This window comes from Rattus norvegicus, chromosome 2 (genome assembly GCF_036323735.1).
Source record: "Rattus norvegicus strain BN/NHsdMcwi chromosome 2, GRCr8, whole genome shotgun sequence".
NCBI lineage: Eukaryota > Metazoa > Chordata > Mammalia > Rodentia > Muridae > Rattus > Rattus norvegicus.
Genome location: NC_086020.1, coordinates 153,624,917 through 153,650,246, shown reverse-complemented (window position 1 = coordinate 153,650,246; position 25,330 = coordinate 153,624,917). Strand labels below are relative to the sequence as shown.

The window sequence follows — 25,330 nt, the reverse complement described above, 5'->3', positions numbered from 1 at the left end:
ACTAGATGTCTGCATGTAGAAGATGCAAATAGATCCATGTTTATCATCATGCACAAAACAATTCCAAATGGATCCAAAGAACAGAAAGTGAGCAACGGTCTTGAAGTCATTGGCATAGGAAAAGATTTTCAGCACAAGATAGCTCAGGAACTCAGGCCAAAAAGTCATAAATTAGACCTCACGGAACTGAAAAGCAAAGGACATTATCATCCAGACAAAGAAGCATCTACAACATGGAAAAATATCTTTACCAATTACACATTAAATAGTTAATATCTAAAATATAAAAACAACTAAAGTAACCTGAACATCAAGAAAACAAAGCAAACCCAATTTAAAAAAGAGGCATAGAACTAAACAGTTCTCAAAAGATACATCACAAACGACTAAAAAGCACTTAGGAAATGTTCACCGTCCTTAGCCATCAGGAACAGGCAATTCAAAACCACTTTAAGGTTTCATCCCACACCTGTCAGAATGGCCAAGATCAATAAAAGAAGGGACAGCTTGTACTAGTGGGGATCTGGAGTACGGGGACACTCATCTGTTGCTGATGAGAGGACAAACTGGTGTGGCCGCTATGGAAACCAATGTCGAGATCCTCAGGAAGCTGGGAAGAGATCTACCTTAATACCCAGCTATACCACTCAGGCTTATATCCAAAGAACTCTGAATCTTACTACAGAGAGTCTTGCTCAAGTATATTCACTGATACTCTACATGAGTCAGACATTGAAAATAAACTAGATAAATGTCCATCCACAGATGAACGGATAATGAAATGTGGTACATTTATACTATGTAATATTTTCATAAAAATAAAACAAAAAACAAAAAACAAACCATAACTAAATAAAACAAAAAAGAAATCACCAAAATTTTCATGTAAATGGTGAAAAACAAATCATTCTGAGTGAGGTAACCAAGACCCAAAAAAAGACAAATATGACAAGTATTGTCTTACATATGGATAGATGCCAGTTTTTAACACTTGGATAGGCATGCTACTATCTGAAAAATAATAGAGGTTAGGCAAAGAATTAATGGGGAGGGGAAAATCTCCTAAGCAAGAGGAATTAGATTTTATAATTTGAGAGAAACAGCAAAAAGACTAGTACAGGGAGAATTAAAAAGAAAGGGAGAGGGAAGATGGGGTTAAGGACAAGAATATAAAAAGGGACAGGTAACACTAGAAGCAATTTAAGAGATCATTCAGAAACCAACTACAGAAGAAGCTTCTTAAAATACACATATGAAAGAAATATACATTAAATTCCCGAATAACAAGGAAAATGAAGTCCCAACTAAACACATTTCACCACCAACTTCGATTTCGAGAAATAGGTTATATTAAGTTATTGATCAAAGGGGCCCCATGGAAGTCACAACTAAGCCAGGCTGTCACCAAAGCTATTGGTTGCTCTCTGTAAACGAATGGTAAGGCCCTATTGCTGAAGACAATACCTACATTCTCACTGTACATGTCTGGTCCTACCTAGAGCCTTCACTCCTGTGGACTCATGTTCATGGTACGAGAAGGTTCTTTCAAGCTACCTGAGTGAAAAGGTAACCACCACCCAAGTGCAAACCCTGCTCTACCAGGTGACCTGCCTGCAAGATACACAGTTGCACAAAAATTGTGGAAGTAATCAACTACATCTGATCTGATTTAAATCCCTCTCTATGAGATGAAACTCACATCTAGTACTGTTTGCGTGGCCAAGAAACTAGAATTTAGATAGCCTGGAGAGCTAGAGGAACTCCACAAACGATTGTTCTGTTAAAGGGATGTAGCAATGAAATGACTTCTAGCAACATTGTGCTATACCTATCGATAAGTATCTCACTCAGTCATCATCAGTGATGCTCTCTCTTACAACAATCGCAACTAACAAAGACCCATAACGGGACAATGTGCAGGAACATGCAGTCCTAAATGAGATGTCTTCGTCAAAACCATCCCCTCTAGGTTTGGGAACCTATATGGAAGAGGAGGCAGAAAGATTGTAACAGTCAAAGAGATGAAGGACACCAAGGTAACAGTGTCTTCCAAACATAGCAGGGCTGATACACATATGAAGTCAGACTATAGCAGGACTTATAGGACCCACACAATCCAAACTAAACAGGGCTCCAGAACTAAGTTGGGGAAATACACAGGAAATCCCATCCCCAACCAAGAACTTAACTTCCATTAATAACAATTCACAAAAGAAAAATTACTTTCTTCAAGTGAATGTTAATGGGTATTATATAACACTTGAGGGCAAGCCTTATGCCAAGCAGTTCATGGTCAACAAAATAGACACAAAGGTATGTTTGAAGATCTTTTTTTTTGTCCCATCTTGTTTTGTTTGGGCTTTAGATTTTAGGTTTTTGTTTTCTGTTGTTTTGTTTTTACCTGACTGATTTTTTGCTTGTATAGTAGAGTTTCTGTTATTCAGTTTGTATGAGGGGTGTGTGTGTGTGTGTGTGTGTGTGTGTATCTGTCTCTCATACTCTATTTTAAATCCTCCTTTTCTGTTACTGTTTGTTCATTGTGTTGTATCCTTGTTTTGTGTGTGTGTGTGTGTGTGTGTGTGTGTGTGTGTGTGTGTGTGTGTGTGTTTTATTTGCCTATTTAAGAGAGAGGGGGAAAAAAGCACTGAGCTGGAACAGTGAATAGGTGTAGAGGGCCTGGGAGATAACAGAGGGATTAAAACCCTTAACTTAATGATCAGAATATATTGCGTGAATTATTTTTAATAAAAAATAAAATGAAGAAGGGGAAGAAGAGAAAAAAAGAGGAGAAATAAACACATGCATGAAGGAAGACCAAGGCTTGCATTCACAACCCAGACTGAAGCTGAGTACAGCGTGGCAGATCTTTACTTTCATCACACGGGAAATAGAAGGAGGAGATGAAGAAGTCCAACTTCTCTCTCATAGTGACCACTGGGGAGCCTTTGATGTCTGCAGCCAGGTCCCTGGTGTCCACTAAAGGTGCTGCTTGAAAATACGACTTTCTAGTATGTGTGTAGGACCCACAAAAGTATTCAGAGACTATTTTGGTTCAATTCAAATTTGTAAAGTATGGAAACAAAACATGAGTGGGTGATGAATTTCATTTGGATCACATCATTGGCCATTAAGAACACAAACTACAAAATAACACAACCTTGTCTAACATGTCTGATTTGTTGACCACACTTCATAGCAGTTACCCTTAGGTTTCTTTAACCTAGATAAAGTAGCCTATGAAGACAGCCTATGAAGATCCCTCAGAGAGGAATGCAGGCCCTGGTACTAACATGCTCAGTCCTGAGGATTAAATATGGGCTTTATGCAAGCTAAGCGAGTGTTTATCCAGTGTACTACATTCCATAAATTTTTATATTTTTAAATTCTTCTTCATAAAATACATCCTGCCTACAGTTTTCCTCCCTCTACTCTCCCAGCTACCCCCCCGCCCCCCCACACACAAACGATCCCTCTCCCTGAGAAGCCTTCATCCTCTCTTCCTCCCAGGGACATTTCTTTTTTTTTTTTTTTTTTTTTTTTGGGACATTTCTTTTTAAGGGTGAGTCCCATAGAGTTCAAGTTGGCCTCAAACACACAGTGTGATTGAGGATGACCTTGAATTTCTAGTTTATTCAGTGCAGGAGGTTGAATCAAGGGCCTTGGGCATGCTAGGAACATGATCTACCAAGTCAAATAACTCCAGGCTCTGAGTCAACATTAAGGCATGTGGCAGCTCTAAGAGTAGACTTTGAGTAAATCTGATTTCAATCTTAGTTTTGCTGTCACTGTATGATCTGGAGTAAATTATGAACATTCTCTGAAACCTAGATTCTTCATGAAAAGTCTACCCTGGTGATTACAGTCAAATATCATGCTAAAGTATACATTTCTGTAGCATTCCTATAACTATGCCTAAAGCCTTAGTTATTGTTTCAATGAACAAAATTGTAAACAGAAAGCAAGAAAGCCAGAGAGGAGGAGGAGGAAGGAGGAAGAGGAAGAAGAGGGAGGAAGAAGAGGAGGAGAGGAGGAAGTAGTAGCAGCAGTAGCAGCAGCAGGAGTAGTAGTAATAGTAGTAGTAGCAGCAGCAGTAGTAATAGTAGTTGTAGTAATAGTAGTAGTAGTAGTAGCAGCAGGAGCAGCTGTTGTTGCTGTTGTTCAAGACTATTTTCTACTAAGCAATGAGTGAAATTCAAGTTAGGATAAAGGAGGCTGCTGCAATTGAAGAATTAATTTAATCAGCACTTCCTAGAGGGGCAAAAAACATAACTTTCCCATTTGAAAAAAAAAAACAGAAAACTGATTTACTCTGGATTAAATGTTTGTGTCGTTCCAAAACCCCTACATTAGCATCCACAGTATGGTGACATGAGAGGTCGGCTCTATGGAGATGAGTAGTTCATATAGGTGGAATCCTCAAAGACAGGATTACAGAACCTAAGAGTTGTCTAGTCAGCCATAGGATGATAAGCTATACATGAAACATGAAGCAGGTCCTAAAAAACTGACTAAGCCACTCACTATTCCTCTAAGAATAATGAGACTTAAATCTAAAAAAATAATTTTAATAGGTGGTTTTGTTTAAAATTTATACCAAATGGTTATAGAAAAAAAGAATAAAAACCGCATGGTATTGGTACAGAGACAGGCAGATAGACCAGTGGAATAGAATTGGAGACCCAGAAATGAACCCACACACCTATGGTCACTTGATTTTTTTACAAAGGGGCAAAACCATCCAAAGGAAAAAAGATAGCATTTTCAGCAAATGGTGCTGGTTCAACTGGAGGTCAGCATGTAGAAGAATGCAGATCGATCCATGCTTATCACCCTGTACAAAGCTTAAGTCCAAGTGGATCAAGGACCTCCACATCAAACCAGATACACTCAAACTAATATAAGAAAAAGTGGGGAAGAATCTCAAACACATGGGCACTGGAGAAAATTTCCTGAACAAAATACCAATGGCTTATGTTCTAAGATCAAGAATCAACAAATGGGATCTCATAAAACTACAAAGCTTCTGTAAGGCAAAGGACACTGTCGTTAAGACAAAACAGAAACCAAGAGATCTTTACCAATCTTACAACTGATAGAGGGCTTATATCCAAAATATACAAAGAACTCACAAAGATAAAATGCAGGGAGACAAATAACCCTATTAAAAATGGGGTTCAGGGCTAAACAAAGAATTCACAGCTGAGGAATGCCGAATGGCTGAGAAGCACCTAAAGAAATGTCCAACATCTTTAACCATAAGGGAAATGCAAAGCAAAATAACCCTGAGATTCCACCTCACACCAGTCAGAATGGCTAAAATCAAAAACTCAGGTGACAGCAGATGCTGGCGAGGATGTGGAGAAAGAGGAACACTCCTCCATTGTTGGTGGGATTGCAAACTGGTACAACCATTCTGGAAATCAGTCTGGAGGTTCCTCAGAAAATTGAACATTGCACTACCTGAGGATCCAGCTATACCCCTCTTGGGCATATACCCAAAAGATGCCCCAACATATAACAAAGACACATGCTCCACTATGTTCATCGCAGCCTTATTTATAATAGCCAGAAGCTGGAAAGAACCCAGATGCCCTTCAACAGAAGAATGGATACAGAAAATGTGGTACATCTACACAATGGAATACTACTCAGCTATCAAAAACAATGACTTCATGAAATTCATAGGCAAATGGATGGAACTGGAAAATATCATCCTGAGTGAGGTAACCCAATCACAGAAAAACACACATGGTATGCACTCATTGATAAGTGACTATTAGCCCAAATGCTCGAATTAGCCTAAATGCACAGAACACATGAAACTCAAGGATGACCAAAATGCAAATGCTTCACTCCTTCTTTAAAAGGGGAACAAGAATACCCTTGGCAGGGAATAGGGAGGCAAAGTTTAGAATAGGAGGCAAAGAAGGAACACCCATTCAGAGCCTGCCCCACATGTGGCCCATACATATACAGCCACCCAATTAGATAAGATGGATGAAGCAAAGAATTGCAGGCCGACAGGAACTGGATGTAGATCTCTCCTGAGAGACACAGCCAGAATACAGCAAATACATAGGTGAATGCCAGCAGCAAACCACTGAACTGAGAACGGGACCCCCGTTGAAGGAATCAGAGAAAGGACTGGAATTGCTTGAAGGGGCTCGAGACCCCTTATGAACAACAATGCCAACCAACCAGAGCTTCCAGGGACTAAGGCACTACCCAAAGACTATACATGGACTGACCCTGGGCTCCAATTGCATAGGTAGCAATGAATAGCCTAGTAAGAGCACCAATGGAAGGGGAAGCCCGTGGTTCTGCCAAGGCTGGACCCCCAGTGAACAGGATTATTGGGGGGAGGGCGGTAATGGGGGGAGGATTGGGAGGGGAACACCCATATAGCAGGGGAGGGGAAGGGGTTAGGGGGATGTTGGCCTGGAAACTGGGAAAGAGAAAGACAACTGAAATTTAAATAAGAAATACCCAATTTAATAAAGATGGAAAAAAAGAAAAAAAAGAAAAAAGAAAACAAAAAAAATACGTAGTTGTATTATAAATAATTTAATTCACATTCATTTTCAAAATCTTGTATCTACTAATTTCTTGGACTGGACTCTTGAGTTTGTTTGTTTGTTTATTTAAGTAAAGGCTGCTTTAACACATGGCAATCAAGTAGTTCTCAGTGGTACTTTCAGGTAGCCTGTCAACAATCTGGCATAACAAAAGGAAGCACAGCTGCCCTTTCAAACTCTCTTGTAGTAAGAGCAGGAGAATTGAAACAGTAGCACATTTCCTAACTGAGCCTGCTGAGATCATCAAATGTGGAATGGCATTCAGAAGTGTTTCCTGTCAATACCCTTGTGGTCCAGACACATGTCTATCTTCCTGTAGTTACACCCAATCTCAGAAGCCAATGATTACAATCTGAGTATTAATTTTAAAGCATTAGACCCAGAGAAACTATCTGGAGTTCTTTTTTATCATAATCTCAGTGCCTTAAAATCTAAGATAGAGAAACCCCACTTACATGAATAGTGTGGTACAGTTTACTCTGCTACAGTGGAAAAGTGCAGCTCATAACAATATCTAATTGTTACTATCATCTGGCTATGCTCACTTCAATCACACACATGTCAAGAACATTTAAACCAGTCACTTATCAACTGTCTAATATATCACATTGAGATACAAAAATCTTTTTCTTTCTCCCCATTTCTTTCTCAGTCTCTCTCTCCCTCCCCCACTCTCTGTGCAGTGGGGGGAGGTGTTCATCTGTGTGTGTACCCCCCCCCCGTTGTGTGTGTGCATCTCCCTTTCCCTCTCCCTGGGGGGTGTGTGTGTGTGTGTGTGTGTGTGTGTGTGTGTGTGTGTGTGTGTTAGGATGTCACTATATAACCATGGTCAGTCTGGAACTTGTTATGTGGACCAGAGTGGTATCAAACTTACAGTGACCATTCTGTTTCTGTCCCAGTCTTTTGCCACTACTCCTGGCACTCCACTACTGCTGACCTACAACCTGTGGTGACCAACAATGACCTAATTGATCCATCATATGTTTGTGTTTTATTCTAATCTGGTCCATTTGGAGATGTCACTCCAATGATCACCAAACTGGAGAGAAAGCTGAAGAGAAATAAATAAACTTGAATTATTTTAAAATATTGATAGGACTGCACCTATTTAGTTTAGCATACTTCACACCTGAGATAATCAAAATGTTTTACACTGAAATATAAACTAGAGACCTGTAATAGGTGATTCATAAATGACACCTTAGGTTTTGGGGGACCTGTCTGGCATTCCATTTTTATTACCTCTACATTCCTTTAAAAGTCCTGCAGAGTCTTCAACTTACAAACTCATACAGAAATGAGCTGAAGGTAAACAGTAAGGTTTCAACTAAGACCTCCATGGAATAGTATATTTAACTCTGCTATGTTTTGTCCTGAAACCATGTACTGAATCAAAAAAGTAGAAATACTAAGATAAATTCAATAACAACTAGTATTTTAATCAATATCTAAAACACGCATCCTAAGAGTATTGTTTTAAAAACAAATTCTATACAAAATTAATGATAGCATGATTGCCGATATTTAAAATAGAAAAAGATATGGTAAAAGTTAAATAGAATTGTTTTTAATGTAGTCTTAAGGTTTGCAGGTTTTGTAACTATATGCGTTTACACATATTCTAGTGAATGGGCATGGGGTAATACAAAAGGGAAGTAACATCAACAAGTCAATTTTAAAATTTAAAAAATGCTGAAACCCTCCTTTACTTATCTAGAAACAGCAGCCAAAATAATTATTTATTCATTATATAAGTGTATGTTTAGTATGATCTAAATAAATACAATGTTGACTAAGATATCCAAGGTAACCTGTAGTTATAGAATTACAAAATTATCTTCAGATTTGGCATAAATTCTATTACTAGCTAACAGGAAGGTTACATAGTATACTCTTGAAGAGCAAAGGAATACTTTATGCATGAAGTAACATGTAAAACAGGAATTGAAAATTAGGAAAGCTAGAGAATAAAATATTTCATGCTGAGACAACCATCATGAGGACATGGAAGTGAGGAAAAGTATAGTCCTAGTTTGCTTTCTGTTACTATGATAAAGCACTGAGCAAAAACAGTATATCCCAGGCAGAGGTTCATTTGGTTTATTTTTGGCATACCATGATTGAGGGAAGACAAGGCAGATACTCAAGGCAGGGGGAACCTGGAGGCATGAGCTGAAGCAGATACCATGGAGCCACTGCTTATGGGCTGGCTCCCTGACTTCCTCAGTTTGATTCTGTATACCAACCCAAGACACCCTGCCCAAGGGTGGCACTAACCACAGTTGGCTGGGCCCTTCTACAGTGATCATTAATACCCCCAAAGCAGGCCCACAAGCTAATATGATAGAGGCAATTTCTTAATTGAGGCTCTTTCTTCCCTGGTTGTTCTAGTGTGTGTCAAGTTGATAAAATTGATTATCACATCCCCGAGGAACTGGTAATCACAGAACCAATCACATTAGTCAATTGTTTGTTAAGCATGCATGATGAAATGCATGGAGAATCCCCATACATAGGATCCTAAGGCAGAAGAATCACAAGTCCCAGGCTAACCTGGGTAATTTCCTTAATAAAAAAAAATGCCATTTTTTGAGATCTTCTTTTTTTTTTTTTATTAACTTGAGTATTTCTTATATACATTTCGAGTGTTATTCCCTTTCCCGGTTGCCGGGCAAACATCCCCCTCCCCCCTCCCCTTCCTTATGGGTGTTCCCCTCCCAACCCTCCCCCCATTGCCGCCCTCCCCCCATAGACTAGTTCACTGGGGGTTCAGTCTTAGCAGGACCCAGGGCTTCCCCTTCCACTGGTGCTCTTACTAGGATATTCATTGCTACCTATGGGGTCAGAGTCCAGGGTCAGTCCATGTATAGTCTTTAGGTAGTGGCTTAGTCCCTGGAAGCTCTGGTTGCTTGGCATTGTTGTACTTTTGGGGTCTCGAGCCCCTTCAAGCTCTTCCAGTTCTTTCTCTGATTCCTTCAACAGGGGACCTATTCTCAGTTCAGTGGTTTGCTGCTGGCATTCGCCTCTGTATTTGCTGTATTCTGGCTGTGTCTCTCAGGAGCGATCTACATCCGGCTCCTGTCGGTCTGCACTTCTTTGCTTCATCCATCTTGTCTAATTGGGTGGCTGTATATGTATGGGCCACATGTGGGGCAGGCTCTGAATGGGTGTTCCTTCAGTCTCTGTTTTAATCTTTGCCTCTCCCTTCCCTGCCAAGGGTATTCTTTTTCCTCATTTAAAGAAGGAGTGAAGCATTCACATTTTGATCATCCGTCTTGAGTTTCGTTTGTTCTAGGGATCTAGGGTAATTCAAGCATTTGGGCTAATAGCCACTTATCAATGAGTGCATACCATGTATGTCTTTCTGTGATTGGGTTAGCTCACTCAGGATGATATTTTTCAGTTCCAACCATTTGCCTACGAATTTCATAAACTCGTTGTTTTTGATAGCTGAGTAATATTCCATTGTGTAGATGTACCACATTTTCTGTATCCATTCCTCTGTTGAAGGGCATCTGGGTTCTTTCCAGCTTCTGGCTATTATAAATAAGGCTGCGATGAACATAGTGGAGCACGTGTCTCTTTTATATGTTGAGGCATCTTTTGGGTATATGCCCAAGAGAGGTATAGCTGGATCCTCAGGCAGTTCAATGTCCAATTTTCTGAGGAACCTCCAGACTGATTTCCAGAATGGTTTTACCAGTCTGCAATCCCACCAACAATGGAGGAGTGTTCCTCTTTCTCCGCATCCTCGCCAGCATCTGCTGTCACCTGAGTTTTTGATCTTAGCCATTCTCACTGGTGTGAGGTGAAATCTCAGGGTTGTTTTGATTTGCATTTCCCTTATGACTAAAGATGTGGAACATTTCTTTAGGTGTTTCTCAGCCATTCGGCATTCCTCAGCTGTGAATTCTTTGTTTAGCTCTGAACCCCATTTTTTAATAGGGTTATTTGTTTCCCTGCGGTCTAACTTCTTGAGTTCTTTGTATATTTTGGATATAAGGCCTCTATCTGTTGTAGGATTGGTAAAGATCTTTTCCCAATCTGTTGGTTGCCGTTTTGTCCTAACCACAGTGTCCTTTGCCTTACAGAAGCTTTGCAATTTATGAGATCCCATTTGTCGATTCTTGATCTTAGAGCATAAGCCATTGGTGTTTTGTTCCGGAAATTTTTTCCAGTGCCTATGTGTTCCAGATGCTTCCCTAGTTTTTCTTCTATTAGTTTGAGTGTATTTGCTTTGATGTGGAGGTCCTTGATCCACTTGGACTTAAGCTTTGTACAGGGTGATAAGCATGGATCGATCTGCATTCTTCTACATGTTGACCTCCAGTTGAACCAGCACCATTTGCTGAAAATGCTATCTTTTTTCCATTGGATGGTTTTGGCTCCTTTGTCAAAAATCAAGTGACCATAGGTGTGTGGGTTCATTTCTGGGTCTTCAATTCTATTCCATTGGTCTATCTGTCTGTCTCTGTACCAATACCATGCAGTTTTTATCACTATTGCTCTGTAATACTGCTTGAGTTCAGGGATAGTGATTCCCCCTGAAGTCCTTTTATTGTTGAGGATAGCTTTAGCTATCCTGGGTTTTTTGTTATTCCAGATGAATTTGCAAATTGTTCTGTCTAACTCTTTGAAGAATTGGATTGGTATTTTGATGGGGATTGCATTGAATCTGTAGATTGCTTTTGGTAAAATGGCCATTTTTACTATATTAATCCTGCCAATCCATGAGCATGGGAGATCTTTCCATCTTCTGAGGTCTTCTTCAATTTCTTTCTTCAGTGTCTTGAAGTTCTTATTGTACAGATCTTTTACTTGCTTGGTTAAAGTCACACCGAGGTATTTTATATTATTTGGGTCTATTATGAAGGGTGTCGTTTCCCTAATTTCTTTCTCGGCTTGTTTCTCTTTTGTATGGAGGAAGGCAACTGATTTATTTGAGTTAATTTTATACCCAGCCACTTTGCTGAAGTTGTTTATCAGCTTTAGTAGTTCTCTGGTGGAACTTTTGGGATCACTTAAATATACTATCATGTCATCTGCAAATAGTGATATTTTGACCTCTTCTTTTCCGATCTGTATCCCCTTGATCTCCTTTTGTTGTCTGATTGCTCTGGCTAGAACTTCAAGAACTATATTGAATAAGTAGGGAGAGAGTGGGCAGCCTTGTCTAGTCCCTGATTTTAGTGGGATTGCTTCAAGTTTCTCTCCATTTAGTTTAATGTTAGCAACTGGTTGGCTGTATATGGCTTTTACTATGTTTAGGTATGCGCCTTGAATTCCTATTCTTTCCAGGACTTTTATCATGAAGGGGTGTTGAATTTTGTCAAATGCTTTCTCAGCATCTAATGAAATGATCATGTGGTTTTGTTCTTTCAGTTTGTTTATATAATGGATGACGTTGATGGTTTTCCGTATATTAAACCATCCCTGCATGCCTGGGATGAAGCCTACTTGATCATGGTGGATGATTGTTTTGATGTGCTCTTGAATTCGGTTTGCCAGAATTTTATTGAGTATTTTAGCGTCGATATTCATAAGGGAAATTGGTCTGAAGTTCTCTTTCTTTGTTGTGTCTTTGTGTGGTTTAGGTATAAGAGTAATTGTGGCTTCGTAGAAGGAATTCGGTAGTGCTCCATCTGTTTCAATTTTGTGGAATAGTTTGGATAATATTGGTATGAGGTCTTCTATGAAGGTTTGATAGAATTCTGCACTAAACCCGTCTGGACCTGGGCTCTTTTTGGTTGGGAGACCTTTAATGACTGCTTCTATTTCCTTAGGAGTTATGGAGTTGTTTAACTGGTTTATCTGTTCCTGATTTAACTTCGATACCTGGTATCTGTCTAGGAAATTGTCCATTTCCTGCAGATTTTAAAGTTTTGTTGAATATAGGCTTTTATAGTAAGATCTGATGATTTCTTGAATTTCCTCTGAATCTGTAGTTATGTCTCCCTTTTCGTTTCTGATTTTGTTAATTTGGACACACTCTCTGTGTCCTCTCGTTAGTCTGGCTAAGGGTTTATCTATCTTGTTGATTTTCTCAAAGAACCAACTTTTGGTTCTGTTGATTCTTTCTATGGTCCTTTTTGTTTCTACTTGGTTGATTTCAGCTCTGAGTTTGATTATTTCCTGCCTTCTACTCCTCCTGGGTGTATTTGCTTCTTTTTGTTCTAGAGCTTTTAGGTGTGCTGTCAAGCTGCTGACATATGCTCTTTCCTGTTTCTTTCTGCAGGCACTCAGCGCTATGAGTTTTCCTCTTAGCACAGCTTTCATTGTGTCCCATAAGTTTGGGTATGTTGTATCTTCATTTTCATTAAATTCTAAAAAGTTTTTAATTTCTTTCTTTATTTCTTCCTTGACCAGGTTATCATTGAGTAGAGAATTGTTCAATTTCCACGTATATGTGGGCATTCTTCCCTTATTGTTATTGAAGACCAGTTTTAGGCCGTGGTGGTCCGATAGCACGCATGGGATTATTTCTATCTTTCTGTACCTGTTGAGACCCATTTTTGACCAATTATATGGTCAATTTTGTAGAAAGTACCATGAGGAGCTGAGAAGAAGGTATATCCTTTTGCTTTAGGATAGAATGTTCTATAAATATCCGTTAAGTCCATTTGGCTCATGACTTCTCTTAGTCTGTCGACATCACTGTTTAATTTCTGTTTCCATGATCTGTCCATTGATGAGAGTGGTGTGTTGAAATCTCCCACTATTATTGTGTGAGGTGCAATGTGTGTTTTGAGCTTTAGTAAGGTTTCTTTTACGTATGTAGGTGCCCTTGTATTTGGGGCATAGATATTTAGGATTGAGAGTTCATCTTGGTGGATTTTTCCTTTGATGAATATGAAGTGTCCTTCCTTATCTTTTTTGATGACTTTTAGTTGAAAATTGATTTTGTTTGATATTAGAATGGCTACTCCAGCTTGCTTCTTCAGACCACTTGCTTGGAAAGTTGTTTTCCAGCTTTTCACTCTGAGGTAGTGTCCGTCTTTGTCTCTGAGGTGTGTTTCCTGTAGGCAGCAGAATGCAGGGTCCTCGTTGCGTATCCAGTTTGTTAATCTATGTCTTTTTATTGGGGAGTTGAGGCCATTGATATTGAGAGATATTAAGGAATAGTGATTATTGCTTCCCTTTATATTCATATTTGGATGTGAGGTTATGTTTGTGTGCTTTCATTCTCTTTGTTTTGTTGCCAAGACGATTAGTTTCTTCCTTCTTCTAGGGTATAGCTTGGCTCCTTATGTTGGGCTTTACCATTTATTATCCTTTGTAGTGCTGGATTTGTAGAAAGATATTGTGTAAATTTGGTTTTGTCATGGAATATCTTGGTTTCTCCATCAATGTTAATTGAGAGTTTTGCTGGATACAATAACCTGGGCTGGCATTTGTGTTCTCTTAGGGTCTGTATGACATCAGTCCAGGATCTTCTGGCCTTCATAGTTTCTGGCGAGAAGTCTGGTGTGATTCTGATAGGTCTCCCTTTATATGTTACTTGACCTTTTTCCCTTACTGCTTTTAATATTCTTTCTTTATTTTGTGCGTTTGGTGTTTTGACAATTATGTGACGGGAGGTGTTTCTTTTCTGGTCCAATCTATTTGGAGTTCTGTAGGCTTCTTGTATGTCTATGGGTATCTCTTTTTTTAGGTTAGGGAAGTTTTCTTCTATGATTTTGTTGAAGATATTTACTGGTCCTTTGAGCTGGGAGTCTTCACTCTCTTCTATACCTATTATCCTTAGGTTTGATCTTCTCATTGAGTCCTGGATTTCCAGTATGTTTTGGACCAGTAGCTTTTTCTGCTTTACATTATCTTTGACAGTTGAGTCAATGATTTCTATGGAATCTTCTGCTCCTGAGATTCTCTCTTCCATCTCTTGTATTCTGTTGGTGAAGCTTGTATCTACAGCTCCTTGTCTCTTCTTTTGGTTTTCTATATCCAGGGTTGTCTCCATGTGTTCTTTCTTGATTGCTTCTATTTCCATTTTTAATTCCTTCAACTGTTTGATTGTGTTTTCCTGGAATTCTTTCAGGGATTTTTGTGTCTCCTCTCTATGGGCTTCTACTTGTTTATGTTTTCCTGGAATTCTTTCAGGGATTTTTGTGTCTCCTCTCTATGGGCTTCTACTTGTTTATTTATGTTTTCCTGGAATTCTTTCAGGGATTTTTGCGATTCTTTCAGGTATTTTTGCGATTCCTCTCTGTAGGCTTCTACTTGTTCTCTAAGGGAGTTCTTCATGTCTTTCTTCAAGTCCTCCAGCATCATGATCAAATATGATTTTGAAAATAGATCTTGCTTTTCTGGTGTGTTTGGATATTCCATGTTTGTTTTGATGGGAGAATTGGGCTCCGATGGTGCCATGTAGTCTTGGTTTCTGTTGCTTGGGTTCCTGCGCTTGCCTCTCGCCATCAGATTATCTCTAGTGTTACTTTGTTCTGCTATTTCTGACAGTGGCTAGACTGTCCTATAAGCCTGTGTGTCAGGAGTGCTGTAGACCTGTTTTCCTCTCTTTCAGTCAGTTATGGGGACAGAGTGTTCTGCTTTCGGGCGTGTAGTTTTTCCTCTCTACAGGTCTTCAGCTGTTCCTGTGGGCCTGTGTCTTGAGTTCACCAGGCAGCTTTCTTGCAGCAGAAAATTTGGTCTTACCTGTGGTCCTGAGGCTCAAGTTCGCTCGTGGGGTGCTGCCCAGGGGCTCTCTGCAGCGGCAGCAACCAGGAAGACCTGTGCCGCCCCTTCTGGGAGCTTCAGTGCACCAGCGTTCCAGATGGTCTTTGGCTTTTTCCTCTGTCGTCCGAGATGTGTGTGCAGGGAGCAGTCTCTTCTGGTTTCCCAGGCTTGTCTGCCTCTCTGAAGGTTTAGCTCTCCCTCCCACGGGATTTGGGTGCAGAGAACTGTTTATCTGGTCTGTTTCTTTCAGGTTCTGGCGGTGTCTCAGGCAGGTGTCCTGCTGCTCCTGGGCCCTCCCCCACGGGAGCCCAGAGGCCTTATACAGTTTCCTCTTGGGCCAGGGATGTGGGCAGGGGTGAGCAGAGTTGGTGGTCTCTTCCGCTCTGCAGCCTCAGGAGTGCCCACCTGACCAGGCGGTTGGGTCTCTCTCTCACTGGGTCTGGGAGCAGAGAGCTGCTGCGGGCCGGGATCCGCGGGTGTGGCCATTTTTTGAGATCTTATTACACAGTACAGGTCTTCTTACAAATATTATTGTTGATATTTACAGATTTTTTTCACTTGCCATGATCCCCATCTAATAGAAGAATAATTTCTGAAAAAAGTAACTAGGAGGCAGGCCTGGTAGCACATGCCTATAATCCCTGCACTGCGGCAGGGTTGAAAAAGAAAATCTTGAATTCCACACAAGCCTAGTTTATATTGTATCAGGAAGGAAGGATAGAAGGAAGGGAGGGAGGGAGGGAGGGAGGGAGGGAGAGAGGAGGGAGAGAGGAGGGGAGGGAGGGAGGGAGAAAAGAAAGGAAGGAAGGAAGGAGGGAAGGGAGAAAATAACTGGCCTTGTCAGGAAAGATTTTAAAATATTGAGATGATCAAAACAGATTAGTAAATATCCTATTTTGGTCATTTTTTTTCCTCCTCTGAGCTATCTTAAAACTATAAATTATGGACAATTGATATGAATACAAGTAACACTTTTTGATAAATATGCAAATAGAATTTGTCAAGCAAAGATCTCACTATGTGATAGAGAAGAAACCAGTTTCAGATCTGTTAGACAATTCATATCCAAATTCCTGTTGTTCAAATGTGTCTGCTTTGTCAGTTACAAGCACTTCCTGTGACACGTCACTGCTACTCTTATGAATGACTTAGTCACAGAATGTCTTTGTCAAAACTCCTATGTATTTCTATGAGTCATGATTTTGCACGAAACCACAATTTCAAGGCTTGTAGATTTTACAGGTGTATGCACAAGGCTTCTTCTATTACATTACAAGTTTATATGAGTACACTGAAGGTGTCCTCAGACACACCAGAAGAGGGCATCGGATCCCATTACAGATGGTTGTGAGCCACCATGTGGTTGCTGGGAATTGAACTCAGGACCTCTGGAAGAGCAATCAGTGCTCTTAATTGGTCCCCTCTGTTTATTCTTAAATTTTAACTTGTACATAACTTTTGCTACACCTCATGCAAAGAGTCACATGAAATTTTCTAGAGCTCTCAGGATGAAGCGTTCTGAGAAGTTCAAAAGGCCTTTATTTGTATCTTTCAACTAGCTTCTTCATATATTTCTCATTTAGTAGATTCCTGTGACATTCAAAAGGGAAATAAAACTACTTTCTCATTAAAATGTTCTTCACATGTGGACTGCAATCCCTTTGGAGGTACATCTTACATATCCTGCCTATCATTATGATTCGTTACAGAGCAAAATTACAGTTATGAAGAAACAATGAAATCATTTTATGGTTGGGGTCACCACAACCTGAGGAACTGTATTAAATGGTCACAGCATTAGGAAGGCTTTTTATGTCCAGACAATCACCTTAAAAAAAAAACAACCCTACAATTCCTGCCATTAAAACCGTCATCAGGCATTTTCCATGTAAAATTACATTGGAGAAACTACATTACAATTAAACATAATGAGTAAGAGAAAGATGTAAGCCAACAGAGAACTAATGAAACTTTTGTCCCCTAATTTTCTGGCTAATCTTTTATGTCATAGTTCCCTTTCTGAACCTCATCTTTTTGAAAAACTGACAAATTGGTTTAGTGGAATTAAATCTAACACTCAAACGTACATAGTGGGAACAGGGTAGTGATGTTTCATTATAACACAAACATAATAATGGGCCATACTTGTGAAAATCAATGAACAGGAATATCATTTGAAAGAGCAGAGTCCAGTGCATACACTTCTATAAGATAGCTTTATTTACTCGCTTAACAAACTGCCAGTACAAAGCTTCTTTTTGTTACAATAACACGTGTTCAAGGTGTACTACTTTCTAACACTTACCCTTCGCCACTGGTGAAAGGCAACAAGATCTCTTTACAAAGTCTCATCTTTTTCAATAAATTTTGCATGAAAACATGTTATCCTGGCACAAAGTTGCCTGCTGTCACATTGGAAGTGTGATAAATGTTTAATGAAAACAACACCACACAGCTTGGTGTCAGACAACAGCTATCACACAGCCCTGCTTTGATCCAAACAGACACTTAAAAGGAGTTCTAAGCATGCTCTGCACCACAGAACTCTATAACCTATATGCAAATTGGAGTAAATTAGCATAAGTGACTTCCTGCTGCATAAAGAAATAAGAGGTAAGAAAAAATATGACAGGCTTTCTAAGTATGCAACTGCTGTCAAAACTCAGAGTCCAGCTTTCCCAAATCACTTCCAACATCTTCTGCCAAACATCATGTAGAGGTAAAAATACACTATCAACAGGAATTTATACATGGAACTCAAAGTTACAAATGCTGGAAGGCTGCCAAGGAAGATCTGTAACATACCCCTAAGTTATGATTATTACATTGTAACAGTATTCTTATTATACACTGCTTTTACATTTACAGCTTTTAAAGTACCAAATCCCCATTTTATAGAAGAATCAATTGCATAATCAGTGGGAAATTCTCAAATTTCTCAGAAAGAATTAAACTCAAAAAGTTATAATACATCATTAGGATGTAAACTTAAGCTCAAATATCTGAGCAAAATATTCCAGAAGCCTCAGTGCTTAATCTAGAACACTGTTTTGCCTACTCAGGCACTAGTAAGGTCATAATGGTGAAAACCTTCCACTGAGCAGGTTATTTAAGGAAAACTAACTGTTCCACATGAATTCTAATGTGACGCAAATTAACATGGCAGTGCTGTACTCGATGACTTGCTTTATTCTGTGCAGCTGTGATAGACTTCTGCAGATCTGATCATTTAAAATGAATAGAACCTTGTTGAGAGCTTGGAGGCCAGGTAGTCAAAGGCTGGCTGGCTTCTAGAAGGCCTTTCTTTATTATTTCATGGCAAAAAGATAAATACAAGTCAAGAAAATACTTCAGAAGGAATGCACTACTTCAATAACAAAGCCCACTCTGTCATACCAATGTTAATTCATTTAATAAAACGAAGTTTACTTGGCTTATTCACATCTTAAATGACCTCATACTCTAACAATACTGTACCAAATCAACAAATATCTAGAATGTGAATCTGGTGGGCTGGGAGACACTGGAGTGAAGCTGCTGGGATACACAGTTAGCATCATCACACCAAGTTCCAACCTAATGATGTTACAAGTTTCTGAGTACTGTCTCTCAGTAACAGTTTTTTCTTAGAAATCAAATGTTATAAATGTAATATTTTTAAGGTTAATGTTTTAAAATCTCATATTTGAGATATAAATAGCAAGATATTCCCAGTGGTGTAATAATGGTACTTTTATCTTGGCGGTTACCAACAACTATCTAATTGGACTCAAGTCCTGCTCAATGGGAAGAATACATGCATAATACTGTAAACCTAGTCAAATACCTGTGTCTGGAAGATCATAGACTCTGGAAAAGAACCTATTACTGCCATTTCCCTTCACTAGTATAATTTCTCATTTTACTCTGTTTTTATATGTATGCCCACAATTAAGTGCAGCTTTCACCCCTCACTGAAGATATTTTTTTCAGTAGATGGAGACTACTGTAGAGACCCACAGGGGGCAAAAATTCAGAGGCAAACCCCAAATGAGACACCCACAACTCAACTATTCCACCTAAGCCTCAGGAAAAATACTAGAAGAAAGCAAAACTTGTAACTGCCGGAGAACCAGGAGGCTTGTTGTAATTAAGCTGTCTAATCACATGTCTTCTACACATGAATGTTTAAGGTTAATGTTTTAAACTCTCATATTGATCATCCGCAGTACACTGTAAGGAAAGACAGCTGTCTGCTAATCCCTACAGTGACACTCTTCCACTTTCTACTGCAGTCTCTAAACCTGAACACAAGCAAAGCAGGCAAACTAAATGAGTAAATCAACTTAACACACAGAAGGAATTCATACTATAATCATTCAGATAGTCCAGGTAAAAGTGTATCTTGCTTTGCAACTGTTATCCTTTCTTTTGCTTTGTGGTTTATAGATGTACAATATAAGTTCTACCAGTAAGTATATCATAGATATTTTTAAACTGGGTTGATAAGGCAAAGGTTCTTAAGCTTGAACAACATAAGCATGTGGGCTACTTTCTCATATATGTAGAAGCACCTACGTTACATGGCACAAGCACAAACACTTGTACATCCAGAATGGATTACAATATCTATCCTAATAATAATAATCTGGGGTCTTTTCTTCTTTCTTCACCTAAACAGTTTAAAAAGTCATCTGGAAAAGGCATCTAATGAACCGCTAGTAAAATAAATTTAATGATGCAGTAGAAATTACTTATAAATAGAATTAAGTAGAAAGTGTTCCATGTTGTTATTATAACTAAATTAATACTTTCTTAGAGAAATATATTTCAAGAAACATGCAAGATACTGGCAAGCCCTTCCCTTCTTTTCCTCTTAATAGAATTCACCCAGTGCGGGTGCAGAAAGCGCCTCAGAGAGAACTTAGCTTACTTACTGCTGTGGAGTTAGTCCTCAGCACTGACTCCATCAACTCACCCGCGTTTGATGGTGTGCGCCTCTTTGTCTTTGCCTTTATCCTTCTCCTTTTCTCTCTTCTCTTTGTCCCGAACTTTACGTCTGTCTCTGTCCCTGGACCTACTACGAGTTCTTCTGTGACTGGATCTTTCACTGCTTCTACTATGTGAGCGTGGACGAGGTCTTGACCTGGACCTACAATAAACAGATTTATTAAAGATATAGCCTGACTTGAATTTAAAATGCAATTGACCTAAATTACTTTACTCAGTTTCAACTCTCAGCCCCAAAATTAATTGTGTAAAGTAAGTTTATAAATGATTCCCTACATATGATTACTCTTTAAAAATTATATAAAGATATATAGATGGTGTCAATGTTGAAGGATATTAAGGTTCAATCTAAATATAAAAACAGGAAATTTCTGAGGTACAAATAACAGGATGAAAGATTATCATGTGGGTCTGCACCTCCACCACTGTTCAAGGACCTGTCAAGCAACACACCACCACCCCTTATCCCCCCACCCCACAGTCCTGCCTGGATCCAAGTAGGCTCGCTGTGACCAGGAACACAGGTAAGACCCATGCCCCAATCTACATACTTACTGGAACCACACAGAACCAGTATAAGCAGACTTTGCCCTGCCTTGCCAGAGCTCAGTCTCCCTTCTGGTAGACATCCTACCTGCTCTCTCAGATCAATATGCTGCTGCGATGACACCCCACCACCCCACTGTTCTGTGCATGCTCTATAAAGCATGCTTTAACCCACGACACACTTCAACAGCCTCCTGGGAGGTCTGCCACAACCTGGGTCATCCAGGCTAGCCAACACCACAGTCAACCAGAGCAAGAACACAGTCAACAGAAGCCAAGCCCAGCTCTTCCACTACAGCAAGCCCTGGAAATCTAATAACCTGAAGAGCAAGACTGTGACCTTAAACTCCATCTCCTGAAGATGGTAGAAGCTTATAAGGAAGACATAAATAATCCCTTCAAAGAAATACAGGAAAACACAGGGAAACAGGTAGAAGCCCTAAAGAGGGAACAAATAGCTTTATGGTCTCCATCTGCACCCAGAGCTGGGGCTGTCCCACATCACTCTGGACCCAACACCGCCCCCCCTCAGACAGCTACTTTCCCAGGAGCACTCCCACTCCTAAGCCCACAGACTAGACCCTACTTTCTCTCCACCAACTATCCAAAGAGAGATCCACCATGAGATCACATAAAATACCTCAGTGTGACTCTAACCAAGCAAGTGAAAGATCTGTATGACAAGAACTTCAAGTCTCTGAAGAAAGAAACTGAAGAAGATTTCAGAAGATGAAAACATCTCCCATGCTCATGGATTGGCAGGATTAATATAGTAAAAATGGTCATTTTGTCTAAAGTAATCTACAGATTCAATGCAATCCCCATCAAAATTACAGCTCTATTTTTCATAGAATTAGAAAGAGCAATTTGAAAATTCATTTGGAATAACAAAAAACTGAGGATGGCAAAAACCATTCTCAACAGTAAAAGATCTTCTAGGAGAATCACAATCGCTGACCTCAAGCTGAATTACAGTGCAATCGTGATTAAAAATTGCATGGTATTGGAACAGAGACAGACAGGTAGATCAGTGGAATAGAATTGAAGACCCCAGAGACCCCTCTCTGCCTGGACAGGTAGGCACTCCTGAGGCTGCAGAGTGGAAGAGACCACCAACACTGCCCACACCTGCCCACATCCCTGGCCCAAGAGGAAACTATATACGGCCTCTGGGTTCCCTTGGATAAGGGCACAGCAGTAGCGGGTCGCCTGCGTCTGAGACACCACCGGAACCTGAAGGGACCGACCAGATAAACAGTTCTCTGCACCCAAATCCTGTGGGAGGGAGAGCGAAACCTTCAGAGAGGCAAACATGCCTGGGAAACCAGAAGAGACTGCACTCTGCACACATTACTGATTCCGGAGGGAAACAGCAAACACCATCTGGAACCCTGGTGCACAGAAGCTCCCGGAAAGGGCGGTGCAGATCTCCCTGGTTACTACCCCCGAGGAGAGCTCGTAGGCAGCAACCCACGAGCAAACTTGAGCCTCGGGACCACAGGTAAGACCAACTTTTCTGCTCCAAGTAACCTGCCTGGTGATCTCAAGACACAGGCGCACGGGAACAGCTGAAAACCTGTACAGAGGAAAAACTACACGCCCGAAAGCAGAACACTCTGTCCCCATAACAGGCTGAAAGAAAACAGGAAGACAGGTCTACAGCACTCCTGACACACAGGCTTATAGGACAGTCTAGCCACTGTCAGAAATAGAAGAACAAAGTAACATTAGAGATAATCTGATGGAGAGGCAAACGCAGGAATCCAGACTGAAACCAAGACTACATGGCATCATCGGAGCCCAATTCTCCCACCAAAGCAAACACGAAATATCCAAACACACCAGAAAAGCAAGATCTAGTTTCAAAATCATATTTGATCATGATGCTGGAGGACTTCAAGAAAGACGTGAAGAACTCCCTTAGAGAAACACAGGAAAACATTAATAAACAAGTAGAAGCCTACAGAGATGAATCGCAAAAATCCCTGGAAGAAATCCAGGAAAACATAAATAAACAAGTAGAAGCCCATAGAGAGGAGTCACAAAAATCCCTGAAAGAATTCCAGGAAAACACAATCAAACAGTTGAAGGAATTAAAAATGGAAATAGAAGCAATCAAGAAAGAACACATGGAAACAACCCTGGCTATAGAAAACCAAAAGAAGAGACAAGGAGCTGTAGATACCAGCTTCACCAACCGAATACAAGAGATGGAAGAGAGAATCTCAGGAGCAGAAGATTCCATACAAATCATCGACTCAACTGTCAAAGATAATGTAAAGCGGAAAAAGCTACTGGTCCAAAACATACAGGAAATCCAGGACTCAATGAGGAGATCAAACCTAAGGATAATAGGTATAGAAGAGAGTGAAGACTCCCAGCTCAAAGGACCAGTAAATATCTTCAACAAAATCATAGAAGAAAACTTCCCTAACCTAAAGAAAGAGATACCTATAGGCACACATGGTATACACTCATTGATAAGTGGCTATTAGCCCAAATGCTTGAATTACCCTAGATGCCTAGAACAAATGAAACTCAAGACGGATGATCAAAATGTGAATGCTTCACTCCTTCTTTAAAAGGGGAACAAGAATACCCTTGGCAGGGAAGAGAGAGGCAAAGATTAAAACAGACATAGAAGGAACACCCATTCAGAGCCTGCCCCACATGTGGCCCATGCATATACAGCCATCCAATTAGACAAGATGGATGAAGCAAAGAAGTGCAGGCCGACAGGAGCCGGATGTAGATCTCTCCCGAGAGACACAGCCAGAATACAGCAAACACAGAGGCGTATGCCAGGAGCAAACCACTGAATTGAGAATAGGACCCCCGTTGAAGGAATCAGAAAAAGAACTGGAAGAGCTTGAAGGGGCTCGAGACCCCATATGTACAACAATGCCAAGCAACCAGAGCTTCCAGGGACTAAGCCACTACCTAAAGACTATACATGGACTGACCCTGGACTCTGACCTCATAGGTAGCAATGAATATCCTAGTAAGAGCACCAGTAGAAGGGGAAGCCCTGGGTCCTGCTAAGACTGAACCCCCAGTGAACTAGATTTTTGGGGGGAGGGTGGCAAAGGGGGGGAGGATGGGGAGGGGAACACCCATAAAGAAGGGGAGGGGGGAGGGGGATGTTTGCCCCGAAACCGGGAAAGGGAATAACACTCGAAATGTATATAAGAAATACTCAAGTTAAACACCTAAAGAAATGTTCAACATCTTTAGTCATAAGGGAAATGCAAATCAAAACAACCCTGAGATTTCACCTCACACCAGTGAGAATGGCTAAGATCAAAAACTCAGGTGACAGCAGATGCTGGCGAGGATGTGGAGAAAGAGGAACACTCCTCCATTGTTGGTGGGATTGCAGACTGGTAAAACAATTCTGGAAATCAGTCAGGAGGTTCCTCAGAAAATTGGACATTGAACTGCCTGAGGATCCAGCTATACCTCTCTTGGGCATATACCCAAAAGATGCCTCAACATATAAAAGAGACACGTGCTCCACTATGTTCATCGCAGCCTTATTTATAATAGCCAGAAACTGGAAAGAACCCAGATGCCCTTCAACAGAGGAATGGATACAGAAAATGTGGTACATCTACACAATGGAATATTACTCAGCTATCAAAAACAACGAGTTTATGAAATTCGTAGGCAAATGGTTGGAACTGGAAAATATCATCCTGAGTGAGCTAACCCAATCACAGAAAGACATACATGGTATGCACTCATTGATAAGTGGCTATTAGCCCAAATGCTTGAATTACCCTAGATCCCTAGAACAAACGAAACTCAAGACGGATGATCAAAATGTGAATGCTTCACTCCTTCTTTAAATGAGGAAAAAGAATACCCTTGGCAGGGAAGGGAGAGGCAAAGATTAAAACAGAGACTGAAGGAACACCCATTCAGAGCCTGCCCCACATATGGCCCATACATATACAGCCACCCAATTAGACAAGATGGATGAAGCAAAGAAGTGCAGACCTACAGGAGCCGGATGTAGATCGCTCCTGAGAGACACAGCCAGAATACAGCAAATACAGAGGCGAATGCCAGCAGCAAACCACTGAACTGAGAATAGGTCCCCTGTTGAAGGAATCAGAGAAAGAACTGGAAGAGCTTGAAGGGGCTCGAGACCCCAAAAGTACAACAATGTCAAGCAACCAGAGCTTCCAGGGACTAAGCCACTATCTAAAGACTATACATGGACTGACCCTGGACTCTGACCCCATAGGTAGCAATGAATATCCTAGTAAGAGCACCAGTGGAAGTGGAAGCCCTGGGTCCTGCTAAGACTGAACCCCCAGTGAACTAGACTATGGTGGGAGGGCCGCAATGGGGGGAGGGTTGGGAGGGGAACACCTATAAGGAAGGGGAGGGGGGAGGGGGATGTTTGTCCGGAAACCGGGAAAGGGAATAACACTTGAAATGTATATAAGAAATACTCAAGTTAATAAAAAAAAAAAAAGAAATACTCAAGTTAATAAAAAAAATGAAAAAAAAGAAAAGAAAATATCATCCTGAATGAGGTAACC

General features: G+C 40.4%; 1 protein-coding gene across 4 annotated transcripts in view; it reads right to left on the bottom strand.

Moving 5' to 3' along the window:
- Rsrc1 (arginine and serine rich coiled-coil 1) overlaps positions 1–25,330 on the bottom strand; it is a 405,987-nt gene that overhangs the window by 292,579 nt on the left and 88,078 nt on the right. For all 4 annotated transcript variants that reach the window (NM_001014172.2, XM_063282107.1, XM_063282106.1 and 1 more), the window contains exon 4: positions 20,203–20,376. In NM_001014172.2, coding sequence (NP_001014194.1) covers positions 20,203–20,376 — 174 coding nt within the window. The remainder of the gene's footprint in view (positions 1–20,202; positions 20,377–25,330) is intronic.